Source organism: Trifolium pratense, unplaced genomic scaffold (genome assembly GCF_020283565.1).
Source record: "Trifolium pratense cultivar HEN17-A07 unplaced genomic scaffold, ARS_RC_1.1 scaffold_62, whole genome shotgun sequence".
NCBI classification, from domain to species: domain Eukaryota; kingdom Viridiplantae; phylum Streptophyta; class Magnoliopsida; order Fabales; family Fabaceae; genus Trifolium; species Trifolium pratense.
The window spans coordinates 126763-146048 of NW_025721047.1; the positions used below are offsets into that span (position 1 = coordinate 126763).

The following is a 19286-nucleotide window of genomic DNA, read 5'->3' on the forward strand; positions in this document are numbered from 1 at the left end:
GGTTTCTAACTACATGAACAAACAACATCTCAATCGATGTTATAGAGAGAGAGCAATTGCCTTTTTAGTGAAGCTCTGTCCTAGAATACATGTTTGACAACATTCATCATATGAAAGAATTTAGAGCTTAATTTCTGGTGCATGCAAAGGAAGTAGAGATCATAACTTGACCTTCAAATTCGTGACCAATGACCATAGAAGGAGAAATTAGAACTTGGAACTATTGCACGCAAGAGCTTCAACGATTACCCATATTTATGCAAGAGCTTCTTTTATCTTTTTGTCATTCTTCATATTTATGTGAGAAAATAAATGAGATATAGCTAATTTTTTTTTTTTACTAATTTTCAATTTCTAATTTTATTTTTGCCAAAGAGTTATACTTTATTTTTCTCTACTTTTAGGTTTGTTTAAGAATCGTCCCTATAAAATACAAATAAATATTGTTTTTTTATATTGATAATATTACTATCCTATATCTAAGATAATTACATTTGAATGAAAGATAAACAGATAATAAGCAGTGTTGCTAACTCTTTTTGGATGATAAAATTAATCATTTTGAACACTACATTTTGAAACCTATGAGACACCACATTGCTATGCTTGTAATTTAAAATAGAAATTAAAAAGAGCATTGCTATTTAATAAGAAAGGTTTACACAATAAAGAGAAAGTATCCATAAAAGTAGGAAATTTGACCGAAATTGGCTAAATATACATGAGAGATAAAATTGTTATAATTTGTAAGTATTAAATGTTGCCACGTAAGATTCTTCTATTTTTTTGCAGAGAAATTTCTTACTAAATAACATTTTTCAATTAAAAATGAATAACTTTTTTGAGAAACAAAATTTAAAAGCTTGTAATTTTGCGGGATTAAAAACATATTGACCGAGATTCAAACCTTTATTCTTTCACTTTATATGCGTGAATTTTTAATAGTTTGCAATTTATTAGAATTTGAGAGGCCTATACTCAACCACAAAAACTAGCTTAAGAGTTGAGGTTTGCACTACACTTATAAAGGCTATCTATGTCATATCTCTAGCCAATGTGGGACTTCTAACACACCCCCTCACGTCCAGAACTGAACAAGCTGGAACGTGGAATCAACAACAACGGGTGTCCCAAATATGGGAGGTCTCCACAACAAACAACAAATAGATCTAGGATAAGCTCTGATACCATATTAGAATTTGAGAGGCCTATACTCAACCACAAAAGCTAGCTTAAGAGTTGAGGTTTGCACTACACTTATAAAGGCTATCTATACCATATCTCTAGCCAATGTGGGACTTCTAACACAATTCATTATATCTAAAAAAAACTCACATATTTTAAAAATGGTTAAATATATTTTTAGTCCCTATAAAATCACGTTTTTTCAAGCTTAGTGCTTATTAAATTTTAATGGTAATTTTAGTCCTCCATAATATTGCAACTTGTAAAAATAACCCCTATTTTAAATTTTTTTTTTATAATAAAAATGATTATTTTTAGTCCTCAAAGTAATCCCTATAATGCGTCAAAAAAATTAATCCCTATAAAATATATATAGGACTAAAAATGAATAAAATATTTTTAGAGATTAAATTTAAAAACTCTTAATTTTTTAGGACTAAAAATATACTCAACCATTTTAAAAAAGTCTTGTGGCAGACATGTAGTAATTCAGTTATTTTTTCCAACGAGGTAATATCCATATTTTTTTTTTGTCAACAAAAGAAAAAAACTCCTCTTCCCAAACCCACAAAAGAATGTCCGAACCGGGTTGAGGAAAAAAACCCAACGGAAAGTGATATGAATTGAATGACGAAAACGGGTAGCACCGACCAACCGCCATAACGGAACCACGATCTCTGACAATTCTCCCTTCCGCCAGATCTCTCTCTTTCTCCGATAACCTAATCTTCGAAAGAAAAACGAGCACAACATTATATCCGAACTCCGATTCCAAAACCCTAGAATCCACATCCGATTCCAGGATCCAAGCACCGGTTACATTTTCTCACATTTTCCGAGCGTTCTCTTCATCTGTTGCAGTAAACGCGATAGTTCGTTGCTGATCCTGATCGATCTGTTTCCACATTTTGCTTCGGTTTCGCAGTGTGATCGGTTTTGAGGTTTTAGTTGACTTTCTGCAGTAGAATTTGAGAAATGCAGCGTGCTCCGGTGACAGTTGAGGAGCAATTGTTGCAAAAAGCGATCAAGGAAGAGTGTCCATGGGAGAATCTTCCGAAGCGACTTCAAGCTACTCTTTCTTCCAAGGAAGAATGGCACCGAAGGTTAGCGTCGCATCATCTGGTTATTTTTTTGCAGTTTTTTCTTCATTGCTTTATCAGCATTTTGTAATTGTTGAGTCTTAGTAAGTACTAGTAGTTATTCAAATTAACTTTTGATTATGTTTGAGTAGTGAACATTGAGTTTCAATGAGTTAGACTTAGTTATAGTAGAAAATGAAGAGATCGAAAGGCTTTTGTAGTGATACTGTTGTTTTGTCTAAGATGTTTAAATAGACATGGTTCAAAATGTGCGCTATTCGCTGTTGTTGGCCTCTTTTCATTGTTTATGTGCACCGGTGTTAGATGGAATTATACTTGACTTTGGGATGTTGTATCAATGAAAACTAACTAGGGTACTCAGTCGGCCACTCAATGAAGATTTTCTTGCGCAAAGACATGCATTAGAGTTATTGTGTTATGCACGATCATTTAGCGGATGTTTGGATGAAGGATTTTGGAGTGCTATACTATATTTTAGTATATAATTGAGTTTTTTAAAAAAATGAAAGAATAACATGATAGATGATCATATAACATTTCAATCACACTTAATTCATTTTTAGAGACATTTTATAGCTTCTTTAATTTAGAAAAGAGAAATAAGCCCTCCCCTCCCCTCCCCTCCCCTCCAAACCCCCCCTATCCAAACATACCTTTAATCTTCAAGTGGTCTTATGCCATCTTCATTATTTGAGGTGGATTGTTTATCCAGTGAAGGATCAAATCTCTAACACCACGATCACAAGTCACAACCTAATCTTAGCAATTAGGATTGATTCTAGAGTACCAGCTGAGTTTCAAACATATCAAACATATCTCTTAGATAGCTGTAGGATATAACAAATTTGCACTTGAATTAGGTAACCTTTGATTTTGAGAGGCTATGGTGTATTCAACTAGGAAACTTTAGAAACAATAGCTTTTGAGAGCTAATTCTCAACTTTTTTTTTGACAAATACTAACTATGAATTAGAAGAATTAGAAATAGTATTATAGTTTGTATAATTTAGTATATATCTACAGTATTCTACATTCTGCTAATTTCAAGGATATTGTGTTAATGCCTTGAAACTAAATTTTTTAGATACATATTCTTAATATGCTTTTCCTTCATGCTGGCCATGTGAATTATATGCAGGATAATTGAATGCTGCATAAAGAAGAGACTTCAATGGAATATCTGTTTTGCCCGTAAAGTTTGTAAAGAAAGTGAATATTATGAAGATATGATGCGTTACTTGCGGAAGAATCTTGCTGTATGTTGTTTAGAGAGGGCTGTGTGACCCTTCTTTCTGAGCATATATACCAAATACATATTTCAGTGATCAGAAAACTTTGATGCTAGGAAATTTTTGGGAGAAAATTGAAGTTTTAATGTGCTTATTTCTTACTTGCAGCTGTTTCCTTATCATCTGGCGGAGTATGTTTGCCGTGTAATGAGGGTATCACCTTTCAGATATTATTGTGATATGATTTTTGAAGTAATGAAAAACGGTAACTTGCTTGTTGCATTTCTTTAATGTATATTCACCATGATGGTCTGGATTTATTAACCAGGTTTCTCTAACAGTAACCTGCTTATTGCATAGTATTTGCATGGTACTTTTTACTGTGAGTTCATCTGTAACTTGAATGTCTGGAACCAGAAGAGTTAGCTAGCCATTTACATTGTTCTTGAATTGAAATCTGTTTATAGAATTACGAGTTGAGAGTGAGACATATCTAATGCATTGCTGGCTTGTCAAAACTTCTTATAGGAAATAACCATTGAAATTGTGGGATTTTAAATAAAAAGACGAGAGAAATGATAAGACTTTGAATATTATTGATGATAGCTCGACACTAACTTGATCTTAACTAAATAGAGAAATTAGGAAACAAATCATAAGAATAATAAGTAAAATAAAAACAAATCTTAAAATCTAAGACTGAAATATAATATAAAAGATATTAAAAGATATTTTCTAATATTCTAACAATAACTATGGGTCCATTTGGATTGACTTATTTTTGAGCTTATGCAAACAGCTTATGCAAATAAATAAGTTTTTATGCATTATTATAAGCTTTCCATGGTATTTTATGATAAAACGACTTCTAAAGATACAATTTTTGTTAGTGAAAACTTAGGAATTAACATAAAACTTTATTTATTTGCATAACCTATTTTCATAAGCTCAAAAATAAGCCAAATCCAAACAGACCGTATATCAATGAGGTAGGGGGACTGGAACATTTGTGCTACAGGATGAAATGTAATTAGTTGCTGCAGTAGTTAGTACATATGGCCTAGCAGTACTACCCAATATCTATCGAACCTGATGTGGATCCACCTGAAAAATAGAGAATGAATTCATATGAATTGCTTGAGAGGCTTGCAATCAATATCCCTAAATTATAGGGATAAGAATAATAGCTAATATCAGAAAGCTGTAAACAGAATATCTATATAGTAGGGATAAATGAAAGTAAATCAGGACAATATCTCAACAGATCCATGAACCAAATTAGTATGCTTGAAAAAGGATGGTGGGAGATAGAGTCAAGTCCCCAGTGGGACAAAGTGAGACCAGGTCTAGAGGAGGAGACAATGAATTAAATGGGGGAAATGATGACCTGAAATGTTGGGAGACATGCTCTCTAGTGTTGTTAGAAGTTAACAAAATGCTACGATTGGTACCAGTTAATTTAGACATGCAGCAACTGATGGAAGTGGCGTGATCCGTGAGGTGAAATGCACATTGACAAGAGAGGAGACATATGGATAGGTCTGGTTGAGATAGGAAGAAAGTGCCTGATAGAGAATGTGACAAGAGAGGTGATGGCTAGAAGGAATGAAATAATCCTGGAAACAAAATGTTACTCCGTATTTTAGATTACTCATGTACGATTCTGTAGAGTGGCAGTAAGGATGACTTATCTGTCAACTTTTCCACTATTACCACAGTTGAGTTATGGAGGGTGGTGCCATTTAATATTATCTCAAAATTATAATTTTTTTAGATGGAGAAGGACGGAATTAGGACATAGAGACTGAATGATTTGAAATTGATATTGGTTTGATGTTGTTGGAAGCATTTTTATACAATATCAATGAACCACTAATCCTTATTTATACAAATACTAAAACTCCTAATTAAATAAGAAAACAAAGAAATATAATAAAATATGAGATGATCTCAAATATTATGATGCAATAGTAATAATACCTCTATCCCCTACATCTAACAGTCCTTTGATAAATCTTACAAATTAACAAAAATTTGGTTGATTTGGTTTGTGACATTAATATATTAACGATTTATATTATGTTTCCATAATTACCCTTATAGTTATTGGCAGGGGTGACAAATCCGGCCAATCTGGCCCGTTTTGGCCAACCGCTTCATCAATCTGCTTAAAACAGGACATGTTGACCTAGCAAGGTGGGTTGAAAATCCTACCTCACCACAGGTTGGCGGATCTACCCCCAATAACAAAAAAACAAATGAAATACATTGAGTTTGAGGCTGGTTGACCAGCAAATAATAATCTGAAAATTAGGTAAAATATAAAAAATCATATAGTTAATATATAATAATAAAGCCAACCTCTCTGCCCCGTATTTTATGGGTTATCTGGGTGGGTCAAGATGACTGGTCCAACCCATTTTGCAATGACTCGTTATCTCACTTTGCCACATGATCAATTATCCACATAATTAATTTGTATTGATACTTGTCACCCCACCATTTCGATATGATGAAGTAATTAAGGGTGTTTTGGTAAAAAGTAATTACTGCTAGAGAGAGTTTGGAGATGGTTATGAATGGGACAAACAAATTTTGCAGGACGCTCTTATATATTGGAATGAGCATGAAGGTAGTATTAGGCAATATCTGTTTATCATACTCTAACAGCTTATGCCATCAAACCTTGTGCTTGTTTACACATAATAATGGAGGTGTTAGATGATAAATTCTTATTTGATTTTATTTAACTATTGGTTGCTTTACATCACAGCAAATGCTAAGCCTATGTTTGGTTCCACGGTTGGACCTACCAGAATTGATTCTGGAGGGGTAAAATTGATCTAGACATGTTTGGAAGCATTCAAGTAGAATTGATTTTGCCTCCAAAATTGATTCTTACTTGAAGCTAGAATTTGTAGCTTGAGTCTAAACGTGATTTTACACTGAAATTTATTGTTCGATTCACTTTTACGTAAATGTATCCAAACATAAACCACTTTACATTCAACTCATTTTTAACTAAAATCAATTTTACAAAATCAATTTTTCTCACCGTGGAACCAAGCATTCACATCTATTGGAATTAAATTTATCAATCAAGTTATTCCATCTTTTACTTTTTTTTTTTTTGAATGGCAAATCATCTTTTACTTGTACTGACTTCCTTGTGTTATTTAATGCTCATTAATATGCAGCTTAATAAATGTCTACCTGCAAATAAGCTGCCCTAAACAATTCCTGCATGTTTTTATAATTTGCAGAGCAACCTTATGACAGCATCCCAAATTTTAGCGCCGCGGATGCTTTAAGACTTACAGGAATCGGGAGAAATGAATTTATTGACATAATGAACAAGTGCAGATCTAAGGTACTGGTTAAATTTGACAGTTTGGCTTACATATAAATATTTTTGGCTTGTATTTCCTGTATAATTATAATATAAGGTGCATGTGTAATGTGTTTGTTTCATTCTTTGTTGCAATCATACTACCAACAATACCTTCTAAGGATTATTTTCTATAGGCAGTAAGGTATTGATTTTAGATATATTAAACCAAATGTTTATTGACCATCTAATTAGTTTGACACTTCTTAAAATTGGCTTTGTTATGATCTACAAAAGCTGTCATTTAGGATTAAAGGCTAAGCAACAAACATTTTTTAATAAAAAATCTAAGATTAAGACATTACTTAGGAAGGTTCATCCGTTTGTGATTTTTCATCCGTATTTGTTGTGAAATAGGAAACCTGGATAATTGGGGAAGTAATAAAGGGAAAAGCTGAACTTTATAAAGTGTGATATTTGATAGAAAAGCGACAGTCTTGAAGGAGAAAGATTGGTTCCCTTGTTCCTGCAATCACATGTCTTTGACCAGACTTTCATTTCATTCCTGATAAATTTGGATTTGATTTCCTTGACATCACCTTAATTAGTCATGTCTGGAACTGGATAATGATTTCTTGAGTATTGTTGAATATCTTTAGCTGCATAAAGTTAGACACTTATTGCATATACAATTCTTTTTCCTTAAGATTTAGTTTAGATTTAATGCCTAGGATATGGTTGTCTCCGTCCACGTTCTGCTGATAGTTGACTCTCAAGCTATTAACGCACAAGCAGTTTCTATGTTATTTCCAACTGATTTCATATAATTTTTCTCTGATACTTCATGTCCTCTTTTTGCATATTCAGAAAATCATGTGGAAACTGAACAAATCAATTGCAAAAGAACTCTTGCCTACACAACCTGTAGATTTTCCTATTGAATCTTGGTGGGCAGTTTGTCTTGTGAACTTCACTTTAGAAGAATTTAAGGTGAGGTCTGAATTACCCTTACTAAATGGAGGCGCGTTCACTTTTGATGATGTTGTTCACTGTGTTAATTTGGCAATGAGAAATGATTTTGAAATTCCCTTGTCTAATGATTTTTGTTAATTTTTTGTCTTATCCTTTTCCTTTATAGAAACTCTCTGAAGAGGAAATGGCCACTATAGACAAAATATGTAAGGAGGAAGCAAGTTCATTTATCCTGTTTGATCCTGATGTTATAAAGGGTCTCTATAGACGTGGATTGATCTATTTTGATGTTCCAGTGTATCCTGAGGATCGGTTCAAAGGTGTGCTACATGTTAATGTTTAATTCTGTATTTTGGCTTTCTAGGTTTTACTTTCCTAAAATAATTTTCTCATGAATACCTAAGCAATTAAGTTGTCCCTAATGCATTATCATCTGAAGGCATGCCTTGGGGGAAATGTATTACAACAAAGCAGAGTTGTTGATCTATTAATTTTGGTCTTTTTAGACTTTTGAGGCATCTGTACTTTCACCAACCCAACTGATCGTACTGGTTCCCCTAAAATTGAAACTAAATCGTTTTGTTTATGGTTTCACCACTGAACTAAACTAAACACAGGATGTGGGTTTTTAGTTGATTAGTTTCAATACAGTTGAATTGTTGTTTCAGAGTCATTTTTGCACATAAGTAGATCATCCATTGGTAAGTGATGTGACTAAATGTATCCAAACGCAGCACAGTATGTTTGGTATTCAATTTTGCATTCATATGCTAGCACAGGTGGCAAGAAATAAGCATAAATGACTAACATGAATAGACTATAACCACGCCAGTAGGAAAAACCCTCAATTAGAACTTAGCAAAATCTTGCATTTCCATAGGGCTGCCAAGCCTTTTAGCAGGCCTAGAAGCTGCTAGACATAGTTTCAATGCCCAAGCACACGTCAGATCTAAAGCGACAAAGACATCTGGAAAAGCATCAAAACATCAACAATCATGTCACAGCTGCAAAGAAAAGCTGGAGATTTGTGAGCAAAGCAGAAAAAGAATTAAACAGAGAGAGAGATTGAGAAAGAAAGAGATTTAAGAGGAGGAAATAGTTGAAACTTGAAGATTGGGAAACGAGAGACTTAGAGAAAGGTTTGAGAGAACTAGAGGAAGAAAGAGCGAGATATCCAGCTTTGAGGGTATAGCCTTGCACAACCAGTGTTGTGTTATATCGGTCTATCTTTCTGTTAGCACCCATCTATGTGGCAAAGATCCATATCATTATACAGCTTACTTTCCTTCTGCAAAATAGTAGAATAGATCAATTTCTTGCTAGAATTCAATAAAAAAATATTAGTATTCAGTGACTGGCCCATTGCCCTGCCAAAAGCTATGAAGGGTGATTGCATTCCAACATATTGTGCAGAAATTTGGAGATTGGAATTCATCTGTTGGACCGTTGTCTAGAATTATCAGGGAAATACTAAACTTGGAACAGTGAGCACGAACTAAAATAAGCTAATTCATCAATGCAAAAAAAAAAAAAAAGCTAATTCACCACTCCATAATCATTAGAATCGAAGGATGCTGTACGTTTCATGATTTTTGGGATTTCTTTCCAATTATATTATATATGTTCAACATCTTTATTAAAAGCTCTGTTTAAATGGTTGGACTAATTTTTTATAATTTTTGTGTTTCAGTTTCAAGGCTTGAAGGTTTTGTATCCAACAGGGAGCAGTCTTATGAAGATCCTATTGAAGAGTAATGCATTTTGCTCAGCTTATTTCCACATATTTATTCTAAATGTTGTTAAAAAGTGACTGGAAGTAACGTTGTGGCTTTTTTTCCAGGTTACTGTATGCTGTTTTTGTTGTTTCAAGTGAAAATGCATCTGTTGCTGAATTGGCAACAACCCTACAGGCTGACTTGTCACAACTGCAGGCTGCTGCATCATTTGTATGTCGATTAGGATGGGCAACAAAAGTCATTGATCCATCATCTATTCTTCAAGATGCAAGTATACCTGGGTCTCCAAAAAGTGCAATTAGTGATGAAGATGTTTCTCTTGATAAAGATATTCAAGAGGATGCTTCAGGTTCAGCCAGTTATGGTCCTCGTTCGGCCTATACTCGTGTTGCCTTCATAGTTGATGCTAATATAACATCCTATCTTATGATGGGTTCTGTTTCACCAGGTTTATACTTTACATGTCCCAACTTCTTGCATCTTAAATCCATTTGCTAAAATATTCTAGAACATGCTTTTGATATTGTTGAAAAGTCTGTAATGGTGACATAAAAGGTAAATTGAAACCATCACTAAAGCTTCTTTGGAACTTTTTATTTATTATTTGGATGAACAAACTATATATATATATTTTTATTATCTTTGATGTAGATGTTTGTAATTACTAACAGGCATCTGTAGGTAATCTCGGCATTCTTATTTTATAATGCATTTTTAATTTTTAATCTGTTTCAACTCCTTCTGAATTCCATCTCTACCTATAATTTTTGGTTCTTGTAAGTACAAAATGTAATGTGTTGGTTTATTACATACAATACCTAAATTATTTTTCCAAGTCTTGTTTTTGTAGAATTAAACAATGATGTGGTGAGGGTTTTTTGAAATTCTGGAATTATTTAGCAGAGATTAGTAAAAAAAGCCGGATGAGCCTTGATATTACAGCCTTTTTCTTAAGCATTGATATTACAGGCTGGCAGCATCTGAAATAGTTTTACTGAGGCATTGGGGCAACTTGACAAAAATTTTAGGATTTTACTTGGGTTTGCTTTTTGATTTTTTGTTTGAAAATAAAATTTAGCAGAAAGTAAGAGGTTGTGTACAGCTTAATGGGGGACTCCAAACCTGAGGCTTGGGAGATCAAAGTATGTTATATGCGAAAAAGTACAAAAAAACAGCAAAGCTGCTCAATCTCTATTATACATGTCCAACTCGAGAGCACCAGAATACACATGGTTGAAGTAATCATCAGCTGAACACCAGAATAGCCATAAAACTCTCACAAGTTGAGAGCAGCGAGACACTCCTAAAATCCAATCCGAAAAATGTATCAAATGATTGTGAAAAATGCCCATGGCCCCAAAGGTTCTTACCTCCTTGTGCTAAAGCTTTGAAATCTGAGCATTGATATTTGAGACTATCTACAAGGTCCAAATTCTAAGATCAAATTGACATCGTCATACAAAAAAGATGTTTGAATAGGATCCAAAAATGAGGGAACTTCAACGCCCACCATCATCATCATACGAGAATTGATGTTTGAGAATAGGAGTCATTTGTTGTTAATATCTGTGGCAGTTCTTTATTCTTTGCCTCTAATTTTGTCATGCTTCAAACCTTGACGAGAAGATCATATTGAGCCCAATCATACTTTGATTTTATGGGATTAGAATTTTTTTATTGATTAATAAATCCATGTGTGTTTTAATTCTATGCCAAAGCAGTACACTTGTTCTTTTTGTCTATTCATTATGAGTTAGTTTGTTTATATCATTGCTTTGTATGATTATGTCTATAGTCTGACCTAAACCATTCTTTTGGCTGGACTTTGTCAGGTCTGAAATCTCATGCTGTTACGCTCTATGAAGCGGGTAAATTGGGTCATGCCAGCATTTCTGATCTTTGCAAGGATCTTAGCACTCTTGAAGGTGCAAAATTTGAGGGGGAACTGCAGGAATTTGCTAATCATGCATTCAGCCTGCGTTGTGTATTAGAGTGTCTACAATCAGGCGGAGTTGCCTCTGATGTGAAAGTTGATGAAGGATTTCATAAGATGGATATGGCTACTCCAAGCAATGATGAATCAAGCTCTCTAACAGCTGAAATATCTTTGGCTGAAAAATCAGGAGACTCTGGTATTACAGAAACTGAGACGAATAATGATGAGTTATTGAGTTTAGATTTGGAGAAGTCTGCAGAGGCTTCTGTTTCCTTTGAAGCCGTTCCTAGTGATGGAACCAGTTCTATTACATTGGAAGGTGATGACAATGACATACAGGATTCCAGTAAAGATGAAAATCTCCCAAACGATAAGAAACTAATGGTTGAAGGGTCAGATGTTGGAAGAGAAATGCTGAAGAGTAAAAAGAAATACCGTGTAGATATTCTCCGCTGTGAAAGCTTGGCTTCTCTTGCACCAGCAACCCTTGATCGTTTGTTTCTTCGTGACTATGATATAGTTGTGTCCATAGTGCCTCTTCCTCAATCATCAGTTCTTCCTGGACCTGCAGGTCCAGTTCATTTTGGTCCCCCCTCATATTCCTTTATGACTCCTTGGATGAAATTGGTATTATATTCAACTGTAGAAAGTGGGCCTCTGTCAGTTGTTCTTATGAAAGGACAGTGTCTGCGCTTGCTTCCTGCCCCATTGGCTGGTTGTGAGAAAGCTATCATATGGTCTTGGGATGGTTCCACAGTAGGCGGGTTAGGGGGGAAGCTTGAAGGAAATTTAGTGAAGGGAAGTATACTGTTGCACTGTTTAAATTCAGTTCTTAAACATTCAGCTGTGCTGGTGCTGCCTCTCAGTAAGTTTGATCTTGATAAATCTGGAAAATTGATTACTATGGATATCCCTTTGCCTTTAAAGAACGCTGATGGCTCAATTGATCCAGTTGGAAAAGAGTTAGGAATATGCGAAGAGGAAAGTTCAAACCTGAATTCTCTATTTACTGATTTGGCAAACAAGATGGAACTGTGCACAGTTGGATATATCCGTCTACTTAGATTGTTTAATGACAGAGACCAGTTTTCACCTGAAGAAAAGTATGATTGGGTTCCATTGAGTATTGAGTTTGGGATGCCATTATTTAGCCCAAAGTTGTGTGATAATATATGTAGAAGGGTGGTTTCATCTGAATTGCTTCAATCTGGATCATTTGGTGAACACCATCATGCAATGCAAAGCTTAAGGAAAAAATTACAAGACATTTGTTCAGAGTACCAAGCAACAGGTCCGGCTGCTAAGGTGCTGTACCAGAAGGAACAAGTTAAGGAATCCTCACGACAGCTTATGAACTATGCTAGTGGAAAATGGAATCCACTTGTCGACCCTTCTTCTCCCATTTCTGGGGCATCAAGTGAGCATCAAAGGTTAAAGCTTGCAAATCGACAACGCTGCAGAACTGAAGTTTTAAGCTTTGATGGAAGTATTCTTAGGTTTGTATACTTCTAAACACTCAATTATTGAATATTGCTGGATTTTCCTATCAGATAAATAAGTGAATTCTTTTAGCGTTGTCTCACAAACATGAAATTGATTTTTTACCATAAATATTGGCTGTCTTCTTTTATAATCTAATCCAGTGATGATTTTCTTATCAGATAATCTAATTTATAATGTTAGAATATCTTATATGTTTATGTTTATGGTAGTGCTCATTTCCTATTCTCTTAATATTAGGATCCCACAAGAAAGAATTCCTAGAATAATGGTGTTAAACATACTCAAATGAATAAAGATAAAGATTGCAAACAGATGGAGTATTTCTTATTTCTGTAATGACGTTAAAAGAGAAGATACAAAGGTTTACAATGAAGAAGATAACCTTGTACACAAGGCTACCCCAAAGGAGCACTCTCCTTTCACACTAGATAACTCTCTAGTCACCAACTTAATTATTGAAAGTTATCCCTCCCATCTACCAATTAAGGACTATTTAAAGACTTTCTAAGAGTAACCAAAATAACAACTCTAAACAACCACCTAACAAACTTATCAACTTACTAACTCTTGACTACTTTTTTTTTTGTTTTTTGAACAGCAAAATATGTATTTTATTGATAGTGGAAACAACTACAAGTACAAGTAGTACTAGACCCAGAAAAAGATCCAAGTACAAGTGGTACTAAACCCACTAACTCTTAACTACTTTAGTGATCCTATATTATAATTATATATCTGAAGACTTAACATGGTGTCTAGACTTTGACAAGAGACGATCTTATTCTTGTCTACTTGGTGTGGTTATTATTAGTATCTTACACACATGCAAATTGTATCTCAAATTTATTCAAAACCGAACTCATTTGTTATGGCTTCCTATCCTATGTGTATCCAATGGGGCACAAATCCCAACTTGAATCCCAATTCGTTATGATGAATACCGATTCGTTGTAACGAATCACAACCTAAACTTTGTGTGCCCAATTTTTGTCAAGCTTTGTACAGCCACCCTAAGCTACTTTTCTTTTCTCGTTTGATTTATGACTCGAATCTTGAATTATTTTGGGGGTTTGTTTGTATATGATTATCAACTTATATTTTTGCCAGGCCACTTGTTTTTGCTCAAAAATGTCATTTGTATTTTACGTTTCAAAAAATTGCTCTTCCTATTCAGGATTTGAAACTGGTTTTGATAATTATGTGGATCCACTATCCAACTGTGTGGGATGCTTTTTTGGTGTTTCATGCTCCTATGAGACTGATTTCTCCGCCACCAATATTAGTACCAACATTTATAACTGTTTTGTTATGTGATCTCGCATTGGCATCCTTGGTTTTGGTTGGAGGTGGTTGTAGTAATTGAAAATTAAATTGACAATATTTTTACAACCTCAGGACATTAAAATAAGAAACTTAGTATTGATCCTTTTCATTATTCATAATTTTGGTTTCTAATCATTCCAATTCTCATAAACTATATACTTTTGAATGGTGCATGCAGATCATATGCCTTAGCTCCTGTTTACGAAGCTGCTACAAGGCCCATTGAAGAAGGTACTCAAGCCGACATGATAAAAGCTGAACCAAATCCAAATGAAATTGATAGCAAAGAAGTAATTCTTCCTGGAGTAAATCTTCTTTTTGACGGTTCTGAGCTGCACCCGTTTGACATAGGTGCCTGCCTCCAGGCACGTCAGCCTATTTCCTTAATAGCAGAAGCAGCAGCTGCCTCAGCATCTTTAGCAATCAAATAGTTTTGCAATTGCTATAGATTACGGTGTTGTGATATCTGTGCATGCATGGAAATGAAGTGGCAGGGATTGCTACGGTCTAGTTTGTTTTCATCGTCAAGCTTGTTGGTTGCCCACCAAGATGGGCTCAGGTTGAAGGTTAGTTTCGTTTTTTGGTTGCATGTATTTTACCAGTTGTCTCACCATTTTAGTTGTTGTAAAATGCATTCAATGTTCAAACTTCAACCTTCCAAGTATGCCGCAGTCTTACCACTGCTGTCCTTGAGGTTTGCTGGCCCTGCTTATCTATTTGAAACAAGGATGAATGAAATGATGCCTTAGCTAATGCATTTTGCTTGTGCAATCTCCGGCGTTAAAATACTTTGTTCCGTAGTTTCTATTTATGCTTGTGCAATCTCCGGCGTTAAAATACAGTACAATCCTGTTAGTAAATGCAAGTTACGTTTGTTTCGGATTTCACTTGATCAGGATATTCAAACAGTTAGTTGTGCAAAGAGGAAATATATAATCTTTGTTAAACTATTCTATAGATACATGGTTTTTTTTGCTACCGTCACATACTTGCAGTAAAGTGCAAAACGGATATTAAGCAATCCTTAATCCATATACTGTCGGAGGATATGACCATTTGGTAAATCATTATTGCAAATTCCTCGTCTTTAACTTGAGTTACTTCCTCATCTATTATTGTTTATGCTTTTTTACTTGCATGTTAATCTACCTCTATATAAGTTTTAGTAATTTGTCCATATAAGTTTTTAATAATATTGCAAATTTTGTATCCTTCATTGTAATTTTATTAAAAAAAAATTATTGAAAAAATATAGAAAGAATAAGATGAATACAACAAAAAATATTATATATGAATCTATTCTTAAAAATAAGAATAAACCACTAACCGGCGCTACTCCAGTTCCTTCACACTTGAGGGATTTTTCACTATAATCTTATAGATTACGAATTAAACAAACAACTAAGACTATGTAGTTCTAGATTTCATGTCGGATCAACTTAACTCCTCAAACTAGACGACTAAGAATATAGAATGTTATGTTTATAACAATGCGAAGAGATGTTAACACAATAAAATCACAAATATAAGTGATTAACTTTCATAAGAAATAATAAGAGCCAAGATTTCAGTTGTTACAATATTTCTGAAAATATTTTGCTAATACTAAGTAGTAGAGCTCAATTCTAGAGTACTTGAATTTCTTCAAAACTTGTGAATTTTTCAAAGTTGTTCTCCGTGTATTTCTTCAAATGAGCAGGGTTCATTATTTATAGAGAGTTCGAATTGAACTTTGTCATTTGAACTCTCCTTGTGAATAGTGTTGTTGCAGCTTGTTTGTGAAATCATCTCTCGAGTAACACTAGGGTTGATTTGGTTGTTGTTTTGAGTGAGGTAGGGCTCATCGTAGTTTGTTCGGTGAATCATGACATTATATGGAATATGGAATTAAATGTGTATTTTTTATTTTGTTTTTGGAATTACTGGATTAATTGGTGGAGAGTTATTAGTAATTGATTGGTGGCCGTTAAGACTTAAGAATGAGATTAGAAGTGAACTTCTATTAAGTAGTGTCTGGTTTTGGCTTTATTCATTGGTATTCCGTTTATATATGATGCATTTGTTTTGTAGTTTCGCTTTTTTCGGCCTCTGTTCGTCTTGTGACCGGTTAATAATATATTTTCCGTTAAAAAAAAATTATAATATATATTGTATTCCGTTTATATATGATGCATTTGTTTTGTAGTTTCGCTTTTTTCGGCCTCTGTTCGTCTTGTGACCGGTTAATAATATATTTTCCGTTAAAAAAAAATTATAATATATATTGTATACAAATATGCTAAATTCCAAATTATTTAGTTTTAATTCTAATAGTTTGATTTAGTAAGGCCCACGTTACAAAGAATAATAGTAGTTCGTCACCGTGATAATTCGTACCACTTTAATACCCCCACTTGGGTCATAGGCCCACGTTACAAAGTCCGGTGCTGTTGTTTTCTCACCTATCACATATAAATACTCACACACTTTTCATTTTAATCGATGTGGTACTCATTTATTTCATTTTAATATCCCTTTATTAATTTGTTAATCCAAATTAGCGACAAATTATTCGAGTCAATGAGAGGAACAAGTTTGATATCATTGTTCTCACTCTCACGCCATCGTATTCTTCACTCTCAATGCCGATTCTTCAACTCTTCTGCTTCTGAACCTTCATCTAACAAGCTCTTTATAGGAGGATTATCATGGTCAGTTGATGAAAAATCTCTCAAAGATGCTTTCTCTTCATTTGGAGATGTTACTGAAGGTCTTTTTTAATTTCAGCCTTCTATGTGTTCGACGTTATGTCTCACTCAATTTTTATTCAAAAAATTCACCTGGGTCATGTTTTTTTTATTGTTGCAGTGAGGATAGTGTATGATAAAGACAGTGGTAGAGCTAGAGGATTTGGGTTTGTTATCTTTACAAATGAAGATGATGCAAAATCTGCAAAAGATGCTATGGACGGAAAGGTTGGATATTAAGAATATATCTTGTTTTATCATTTGTTTATTGAAGTTAATTCATTCTCATAATGGTGATGTTTTCTTTGCAGGCATTGTTAGGTAGACCGTTGAGGATAAATTTTGCTCTCGAGAAGGCCCGTGGTGGACCTGTTGTAGTTCCTCGGTTTTCAGATAATGGACGATTTAACAGGCACTAAGTTGAATTTGCCGTATGGAATTTATGTATTTGTCTCTGAATCAAATTAAAATTATTAGCTAATAGATACAATTTTTTTGTATTGTTTATCATTGTCTCTTCAATATGTAGAAATTGAAATTTAGCTAACATGTTGAAACAATTTTTAACATCAGGATGGTAGTCATGTTAATATGACATTGCATGGATCACCGAGAAATTTTCTGCACAAATTGTGATTGATACTATAATGTTCTGCTTAAAAAGTATCAATGTTGAGCTCTTCAGTCCAAGCTTAATGATCATAAAAGAATAGATGCATGTAGTTTGTATGCTTCATTATGCCAAAAATCATTAGTTTTTCCCCATAATTTCTAAGTTCTTTCGGACTAAATCTTTGACTCATTGAAGGAAAAGAAGTTCACCTGCAGGGTTGTCTTAAACACTTTGGAGGTCCTCTTCTAATCTTAAAAATTAGGCCCCTAATAAAAAGAAAGTGCAATTTTAATAATTAGAAATTATTTCAATATATTATAAATGAAGTGCCCAAAAAGCAAACTACTTTATTTAATTTGCATATCACATTCCAATACAACTTCAAACTAATGGAATAGGAGATGATTTGATGATGTATCGATGAGAATGGAAGAGATGAGTTTTTTTTTTTCTTCTTTTCTGGTGCAATTTTTTTCTTCTTCAAGTGAATGAGGTAATTAGATGAAAATTTTGGGCCCCCCGAATTTTTGATGCACGAAAATAGATGATTTAATGGGTTCGTGATGTAGCATACAAGTTAGGATGAGTTGCTGTCATTGCAAAGTTTGATAACATGGGTGATGGTAGAAAATGATTACGTGTAGTTGTTTGTTTAAAGTGAAGAGTTACCTGTTAGCAGCGTACAATAGAGTCTTAATGTTGTCGACGAGGAACATAATCACGAGATGACTCAAACATTTCCAAGGTCATAAATCTGCTGAGAGACTTTAACCAGAAGAGAAGGACCTAGTTCGTGAGATGACAATTTGTATATCCTGAAACGACGTTGATGTGTCACCCTCTAGACTAGGTCAAAACTAAATATGCGAAAAAGAGGCCAAACCGAACAAAACCTCATACATATATTTTAAAACTTATTTATCTTTTTATTAGTATGATATATTGCATTAACCTATTATTTGTTGGTTTTTAATTTTTTTTTAAATATTACTTATTATTTCAATTTAATCTTCTTCTTTTTAAATATTTCATTAGGCATAGAATCACCCATCCAAATCGTTTTTTCTTTCTATTTTAGTTAAATAAATGTGATTTCTGTTATGAATTTGTCCCACATCTTATAAGTAAGAGGCAATCCTCACCTTACAAGCCGGTTTTAAAACGATGAGTTAGACCCAACTTTCAATTCTAAGAGGGTCTAACTCAACTCTACAAAATCGACTTGTAAGGTGAGGATTGCCCTCACTTATAAACACATATTCAAGTCATCTCGCAGCTGATGTGAGACTTCTTAACACACAATCTCGCGCGGATATAAATGGCCCGATCAGAAACCTGATAGCATGAGGCCCAACGAATTGTGGAAAATGCTTTGATACCATCTTAAAACTGGGAATTGGGCATAATTCAACCTTACAAAACCGATTTGTGACTTGTTAAACACAACCTTATAAAACTGGGAATTACCTCTACTTTATAAACACAACTTTAGGTCTTCTCGCAACTGATGTGACTTGTTAACACACACCATCACTTGATCGTGGATGTTACAAAATCAGCTTGTAAGGTGAGGTTTGCCTCTACTTTATAAACCCTTACAAATGACATCTCACATCTGATGTGAGACTTCTTAAC

The 19286-nt window shown here is 34.1% G+C and overlaps 2 protein-coding genes across 2 annotated transcripts; both read left to right on the top strand.

Moving 5' to 3' along the window:
- The first annotated feature begins 1671 nt into the window (after positions 1-1671).
- On the top strand, positions 1672-15262 carry LOC123901279 (protein FAM91A1-like). The gene is made up of 10 exons (XM_045951616.1): positions 1672-2288; positions 3424-3541; positions 3683-3779; positions 6778-6884; positions 7710-7832; positions 7981-8134; positions 9505-9565; positions 9655-9998; positions 11383-12982; positions 14491-15262. The coding sequence occupies exons 1-10, from the start codon at positions 2161-2163 to the stop codon at positions 14741-14743; spliced, it is 2985 nt and encodes a 994-aa protein (XP_045807572.1). The 5' UTR covers positions 1672-2160; the 3' UTR covers positions 14744-15262.
- A 1515-nt stretch (positions 15263-16777) lies between these two features.
- Positions 16778-17655, top strand: LOC123901281 (glycine-rich RNA-binding protein 4, mitochondrial). The gene is made up of 3 exons (XM_045951617.1): positions 16778-17061; positions 17160-17266; positions 17350-17655. The coding sequence occupies exons 1-3, from the start codon at positions 16872-16874 to the stop codon at positions 17455-17457; spliced, it is 405 nt and encodes a 134-aa protein (XP_045807573.1). The 5' UTR covers positions 16778-16871; the 3' UTR covers positions 17458-17655.
- Positions 17656-19286: the final 1631 nt, after the last annotated feature.

Excerpts from the sequence above, each read along its gene's own strand:
- LOC123901281 (XM_045951617.1), top strand. The coding sequence starts at position 16,872 with ATGAGAGGAACAAGTTTGATATCATTGTTCTCACTCTCACGCCATCGT. Across the intron at positions 17,062-17,159 it reads ATTTGGAGATGTTACTGAAG|TGAGGATAGTGTATGATAAA; the intron begins GTCTTTTTTAAT and ends TTATTGTTGCAG. Across the intron at positions 17,267-17,349 it reads AAGATGCTATGGACGGAAAG|GCATTGTTAGGTAGACCGTT; the intron begins GTTGGATATTAA and ends TTTTCTTTGCAG.
- LOC123901279 (XM_045951616.1), top strand. The coding sequence starts at position 2,161 with ATGCAGCGTGCTCCGGTGACAGTTGAGGAGCAATTGTTGCAAAAAGCG. Across the intron at positions 9,999-11,382 it reads GATGGGTTCTGTTTCACCAG|GTCTGAAATCTCATGCTGTT; the intron begins GTTTATACTTTA and ends GGACTTTGTCAG. Across the intron at positions 12,983-14,490 it reads TTTGATGGAAGTATTCTTAG|ATCATATGCCTTAGCTCCTG; the intron begins GTTTGTATACTT and ends TGGTGCATGCAG.